The sequence below is a fragment of the Mesoplodon bidens genome, assembly GCF_964165515.1.
Source record: "Mesoplodon bidens genome assembly, chromosome: 7".
Taxonomy (NCBI): domain Eukaryota; kingdom Metazoa; phylum Chordata; class Mammalia; order Artiodactyla; family Ziphiidae; genus Mesoplodon; species Mesoplodon bidens.
Genome location: NC_138164.1, coordinates 104,290,734 through 104,297,546, shown reverse-complemented (window position 1 = coordinate 104,297,546; position 6,813 = coordinate 104,290,734). Strand labels below are relative to the sequence as shown.

Sequence of the window (6,813 nt, the reverse complement as noted above, 5' to 3'; positions counted from 1 at the left end):
CTGAGCTGATTCCTGCTGGACACCTAGGTCCCTTTTGATAGGTCAAGGTAATCACTGAAGAAGTCTAACATGGCTGAAGGTTAAACATTTTCACCCAAGCCTGCTGTCAGGTTATAATGACAGCCCCTCTGCCACCTGCACAGTCTTCTGTTAGACAAACGTGCAGGAGCAAGCAGGCCCCAAGCAATTCCTGCCCTGTGTATTGTGAGATCAAAGAAGCCCCAGTTCTGGGTCCTATTGGGTGCCCGGAGCACCATGTTGCAGACTGCCACGATTCCAGAGGCGGGTCCTGTTAACTTTCTACCTGGCCTCAGGCAACTGGAAATCCTCTTGGGGAATAGCTGGTCACAGGGCAGTTTCTAGATCAGGCTAAGGTGCACAGGCTATTGCCTGGCAGTGTCTTATACTCTGTTTAATCAAGAGTGGGGAGTATCTCGAACACATTTTAGTCAATCTATTTTTAATTTCACCCAAGAGAGCTTATTTCAAAGTAAACCACAGGTATTCTAGCACCATCCTACATTTTTATACTCTCTACAGATGGCAAATCCCCCAATTTAAAACGGGTTGGAGTTTTTTCTTTGGGAATGTAGTGGTTCAGTTCATAGACTCAAGACAGCCTTGGTTCAAATTCTGATCTGACCTTGGCCAAGTCACTTCACCTCCCTGTACCTCAGTTTCCTTACTGTAAATTGAGATGAATGAGGGTACCTACTTTCTAAAGTGTTTCTGCTGATTAAAAGAGATCATGAAGACATATAAAATAGAAAATGTTTAGAAGAATGTCTAGCATGTAGTAAGTGCTCAATAATTAATCCTCATGAGAAACACCAACATGTTCGCATCTGCACGTTGCCTTTAGGGAAAGGTCATCCGAGATCCTCAGGATCTTCCTTATCTTTCTCTGCCTCTCCTTTCTTGCATCTCCCCATTACACTCTGAGGCTTTGTCCGTGCTTGTTTTCATTTCCCTCTCTTTGCATTTTACGTTTCTTCCTCCTGGCCTATCCTTCCTGTTTTTCTGCTTCCTTCTATTCTGGGTAAGCTCCCGTTCAAAGGGCACCAACGGGGGGCCTGGGGACATGTTTTACTTGCCCTGTCCTCTTATTTAAAAAAAATGGAATTCCCCAAATTTACAAGTCTGGAAATTTCTCATAAAATCTAGAATTTGAAATTATGTAGAAAAATCAGAAGGCATGGTCATGGTAGCTTCCACATTTCTGTGTGGCAAGCGGAGATTGGCGCCCGGGAGTCTTCCTCTTGATAGAGTATGCTTGCCCCCCTTGCCAGTCTCCACCACTCCCTGTTGTCTCAGGCTGCTTGTTTTACCCAGATACATTCTTAGCCTGGTCCTTGTGAGTATTTGAGTTTGGGGTCCCTGTCTTAAGACCTCTGGAGAAGATTTTCTGACTAACTCTTGCTTGAGATAACGGACTCTAATTCTGTAAGCCTTTTGCTTTGAATGTGGCCAAGACTCATCTCTGGATTTTGCTTCATCTCACTCTTGCCCAACTTCAGATGGCCTTCTCTACTCTCAGGGGTGCATGTTTTTAATCTTATCTTGTGCCTCATTCTCTCCTTCCTGCCCAGAGGTCCTGGAGAGGCCAATAGACAGGGAAAAGTCAGTTTCTATGGGATTGTGCCCACAGCATCTACTAAATGGCTACCGCTTTTTCTGCCTCTTCCTTCAGTTATGACTTCCTGACCCCCACATGCCCTGCCTGGTCTATGTACGGCAGTAAGAACTCAGGGACTGAAATGTATCCGTGTTTTCACTGCATAGTAATTCAAACACCCGTTCTTCTATACATGGACGCCCCTTTTCACTCACTCCCTAATTCATCCATCCACTTACTTATTCACTCAACAACCATTTAGTGACCACCTACTACCTGCCAGGCACTGAGTTAGGTGCTTGGAGAAGAAGAAAAGCAAACAACAAAAGCAAAACAAAATTTATCCTGTGAACTTGGGCAAGACATTTACCTTGTTCAGCCTCAGTTTCCCCATAGATTTAATGGCTTGATTAGATACTTTAGTCTGAGGTTTCTTTCTTCGGTGACTCTCTCCTCGACCCTCTAAAACTTCCTGTGCCATCTGAAAACTGTAATCTGCTAACAGCTTATGAATCGTAGAGAAATCCCTCTATAACTGGGTCTGTAGACCACAAACATCCCCACAGAGAGAGGGTCAAAGCCGAGGTGTAAAGGAGGAGGGTGTGAGGGGAAGGATAGAGGGAAGTCTGCTCGGGGTGGGGCTGGGAGGGCGGGAGGGGAGGAGACAGACCAGCCTACCAGGAGGGCATGCCAGAGGCTGAGACCATCCTGCGAAATCTCACACCCTCCTCGCCCCCTACCCTCCCCGGCTCCAGCTCAGGCTGGGTTTCAATCTGCATAATTTGCCCCATTTAGAGGGCCTGGGAGGGGGTGAGAACAGGAGGGTGCAGAGGACTGAGGAGGGGTTCTCCAAACACCAGAGGAAACCAGAGGGAGAGAAACCGGGCGAGGAGGAGAGCAGGCTGCAAACCACAGATAACATTCTGCCCAGCACTGCAGGGGTCAATCTGGTCCACTTGCCCAGGGACAAGAAGGAAAAAAAAAAAGTGGGCTGTAACTTCAAGATCCTAAGACTCACAAGTGAGGGGCTGGTCTGGAGGTGGGAGGAGGGAGGGACAGCCAAGGAGGAGACAGAGACTCAGGAGGGCGCGAGCAAGTGTCTGAGCTGCGGCTGGGGCAGGGCAGGACGGGGTGGAGGGAAGCCTGCTGGAGGGAGGCATCCTTCAGGGTCCAGAGGAGCCAGAGGCAGCTCCATCTGCTGCTAGGAAGGGCTCTGGACACCTCCAGCCCCTCCCGCCTGCCCTCTGAGGCTCCAGCCAGCAGCTGAGGGCACTTGCTGAGTTGGCGCGACACAGCCACGGAGCTGGTACCCCCGGGACCCCCTGCCCGACTTGGCTCCCCAGCATGGAGGAAAGTGGCGATTTCGACAACTACTACGGGGTAGACAACCAGTCTGAGTGTGAGTACGCGGACTGGAAGTCCTCGGGGGCCCTCATCCCTGCCATCTACATGCTGGTCTTCCTGCTGGGCACCACGGGCAACGGCCTGGTGCTCTGGACAGTGTTTCGGAGCAGCCGCGAGAAGAGGCGCTCGGCTGATATCTTCATCGCCAGCCTGGCGGTGGCCGACCTGACTTTCGTGGTGACCCTGCCGCTGTGGGCCACCTACACGTACCGGGACTACGACTGGCCCTTCGGTGCCTTCGCCTGCAAGCTCAGCAGCTATCTCATCTTCGTCAACATGTACGCCAGCGTCTTCTGTCTCACCGGCCTCAGCTTCGACCGCTACCTGGCCATCGTGAGGCCCATGGCCAACGCTCGGCTGAGGCTGCGGGTGAGCGGGGCCGCGGCCACGGCCGTCCTGTGGGTGCTGGCCGCCCTCCTGGCCGTGCCGGTCATGGTGTTCCGCTCCACCGGCGCCATCCTCCACGTGGAGAACAGCACCAGGGTGCAGTGCTACATGGACTACTCCATGGTGGCGAGCCCGAGCTCTGAGTGGGCCTGGGAGGTGGGCCTGGGCGTCTCGTCCACCGCCGTGGGCTTCGTGGTGCCCTTCACCGTCATGCTGACCTGCTATTTCTTCATCGCCCAGACCATCGCCGGCCACTTCCGCAAGGAGCGCATCGAGGGCCTGCGGAAGCGGCGCCGCCTTCTGAGCATCATCGTGGTGCTGGTGGTGACCTTCGCCCTGTGCTGGACGCCCTACCACCTGGTGAAGACGCTCTACATGCTGGGCAGCCTGCTGCACTGGCCCTGTGACTTCGACATCTTCCTCCTGAACGTTTTCCCCTACTGCACCTGCATCAGCTACGTCAACAGCTGCCTCAACCCTTTCCTCTACGCCTTTTTCGACCTGCGCTTCCGCCAGGCCTGCGCCTCCGTGCTCTGCTGGGGACAGAGCAGGTGCGGGGGAGCCTCCCACAGCAGCAGCGGGGAGAAGTCGGCCAGCTACTCCTCCGGGCACAGCCAGGGGCCCGGCCCCGGCAGCGGGAAGGGTGGAGAGCCGACGCACGAGAAATCCATCCCCTACAGCCAAGAGACCCTCGTGGTTGACTAGGGCTGGGATCGCGGGCGCCTGGTGCCCTCTGCCCGGCCCCAGCCTTTGCCCTTGCTCTCTGAAGGTCAGGTAGCCGGGGGCACCTTCTCTCTTGCACTTGACTCCTTTCCCTGCCTCCTGCCTGCGTCTTGTCCTCCTTTTCCCTTTGCTCTGGTTCAGAGGTTTGTGGTTCAGTGGAGAGAGATTGAGCCCTGCAGACCTGGGCTCGGCCACTCAGTCTCTGTGAGACTGACCTTGCCCCTGTCGCTTAAACTCTCTGAGACTCGGTTTCTCTACGTGTATACAATGGAGAAACTAAAATGATGTGTGTCCTGGCTCAGTAACAGTTCATTTCCCCCCAGCATTTTTCTTGGATCTCCAGCTTTTGTTCTCCCCCCATTTCCTTTTAGGTGTCTCGCCCCTCTTCCTCTCTCTGTTTCCCCCTTTCTCTCTGCAATTTTTACTCAGAATCCGTACCTCCTGGCTCCCACCCCCTCTCCCATAGCTCCTCTTCCTCGTTCAGTCCCTCCTTTCCATTTGGACTTCTTTGTTCTGAAGGGCTCCTAAGGGTTAAGAATCCTGAAGCTTGCAAACACTGCCCCTGCTCAAGCTCTTTGTCCTGTTCCCTGAGTGCCCGGGGAGGGAATGGGGGAATGGGACTGGGCCGGGCAGGAGGCAGGCTGGGTATCAGCAGAATTACTTCTCCTGTCTCTGCAGCTGGGGGCTCCAGAGCCTCCCTCCAAATTGGAGCGGTTTGCTGTCATTTCAGGCGCTGGAGGCAGAGCCATCCATGAAGGGGGCCTCCCTTCCTGCAGCCCCTCCATGAGGCCAACTAGATATGCTTTCTACAGATTTCCTTAGACCCTTTTCCTTCATCCTCTGTTTTCTGTGGGGACTGGAAGGCAATGGGGTTGATGAAGCAGCAGGCTCCTTGGTTTCATGATATGAATGCGGACCTGGGAAGGGAAACCGGAGAAAGAGAGGGAGTCTGCATTTAGTCTAAATGCTGCTTGGGTTCCGTCCCCAAATCCTCCTCCCTCCAACCTCCTCCAGAACCGTGAGCTGCAGGTCTCTCCCTGTCTCTCCACCCCATCCCGACATCTCCAGGATGTTTTTCTTGGGCACTGGTGTGAATGGGTGCCAAGGGTCACTTTGGTGGGGGTGGGACGCTTGCTTTGTGTGTGTACATATGTGTAAACGAGGATGAGCATCACACGAGCGGTGTGCCTGTGTTTCTTGTCACTTGGATGAACTCACCCCCCCTACTCCCCCGATCTCTGCTCTTCACCCAATATCCTTGAGGGAAGAAGGGTCATGCTGAGGCAATTTAGAATAAAAATGAGTCCAGCCCCACTGGATTTGGGGGCTCTGACGGCTGGTCCGCGCTTTAAGAGAGAAGTCTGTGTCTGTGTCCAGGCTCCCTATAGGAAGATTCCCTTCCCAAAACAGCTGGCGCCCAAAGCTTGGGGAAGTCTTGTGCTCTGGGTCCCTGTGCCGCTGTCCCTAGTTCTATGAGGGAAATGGGAGCTTCCCTTGACCCCTTTCCCAAGCCTGCCAACCTTGCTTTGAATTTATAAGCATCTCCTTCATCACTCTTTATTTTTCCAGGGTCAGTAGCCCTCTTCCTAAAGGGGGACACCTGCTTGCCATGTGGTGGAAAGCACTGGGTGGGTTTTTTTTCTCACCTCCTGTCAGGATCAGACCGTTTGGCTTCTTGGGGGGCTGGGAACGGGGACTGGAGCAGTCACGGCAAGACTGGTGGCATGACAGCCACACCGCCAGACAGGCTTTGAGGATGAAGATGCTTGTGGGGCCTTTGTGCACTGAGGGCAGGGTGTGTATATTCCGGGTTTTGTTCTTGGAGGACTCTGGACGTGAAGGACAAGACATGAGCCATGGAGGCAGGAAGAGCCCAGCTTGATGTCAGTGGACATCTTGACCTTGGATGGGATGGAGCCAGCTCTGGGAGCAGAGGGAGGGGAAGAAGGGAAGGGACTTATCTCAGCTTACTCTTCCCATCTCAGGCCAGAATCTTCCACAGACAGACTCACTTTCTCAGTCCAGGGCTGTCCCCAAAGCAGCCAGTCAAGGCTGGAGGAAGCTCCCAGAAGGGAAGAGGGTGCCCCTGAGGCCCCATCGGTGATCCTGGACAGATGGTGGAGGAGGCTGCCGGCTGCCCCACTTGCCCCTTCTTTGGAATGTCTATGCTACTTTTTGACCCTGTTAGTCACTGCGGTTCATCAAATAAATCTTTGTGTGTGTGTGTGTAACTATTGTGTCTGAAGCCTTTTCTCACACTAGTGTCTTGGGATGAGGAAGGGGCCCCTAGGTCCCTTCCTAGGTGGGAAGTGGGACGAATAGGCTGACGGGAGCAGTGCCGAGAAGGGGACCTAAAAGGAGTCAAGTGGGAAACTGGAGAGGAAGCCGGGGTGGGGGTGGGTGAGAAGATGGAGAAAATAGACAGCAGAGAAGGGACAGGATTGGAGTGAGAACAGGGAAGACAGAGGAAATAAAGGGACAGGGTGCCGCTAAGCCTTTGTGCTCTGAAAAGCTGTGGAATCAGTGGGCACACATGTGGGAGCCCAGAGCACAGGTCTAGGGGAGAAGTACCAACATTTCTTCCCATGGAGGTAGACCTATCGCTCATTCATTCATTTGCCCCTTTATTCTTTTATCATCTGCTGTAGACTCATTCATTCATTCACTCATTCAGTATCACATGA

At 53.5% G+C, this 6,813-nt stretch overlaps 1 protein-coding gene across 1 annotated transcript; it reads left to right on the top strand.

Annotated features, from left to right (window-relative positions):
• Positions 1 to 2,707: 2,707 nt before the first annotated feature.
• On the top strand, positions 2,708 to 6,351 carry APLNR (apelin receptor). The gene has a single exon (XM_081240053.1). It carries the CDS (start codon positions 2,960 to 2,962, stop codon positions 4,109 to 4,111), a length of 1,152 nt encoding a protein of 383 aa, XP_081096179.1. The 5' UTR covers positions 2,708 to 2,959; the 3' UTR covers positions 4,112 to 6,351.
• The last annotated feature ends 462 nt before the right edge of the window (positions 6,352 to 6,813 follow it).

Excerpts from the sequence above, each read along its gene's own strand:
- APLNR (XM_081240053.1), top strand. The coding sequence starts at position 2,960 with ATGGAGGAAAGTGGCGATTTCGACAACTACTACGGGGTAGACAACCAG.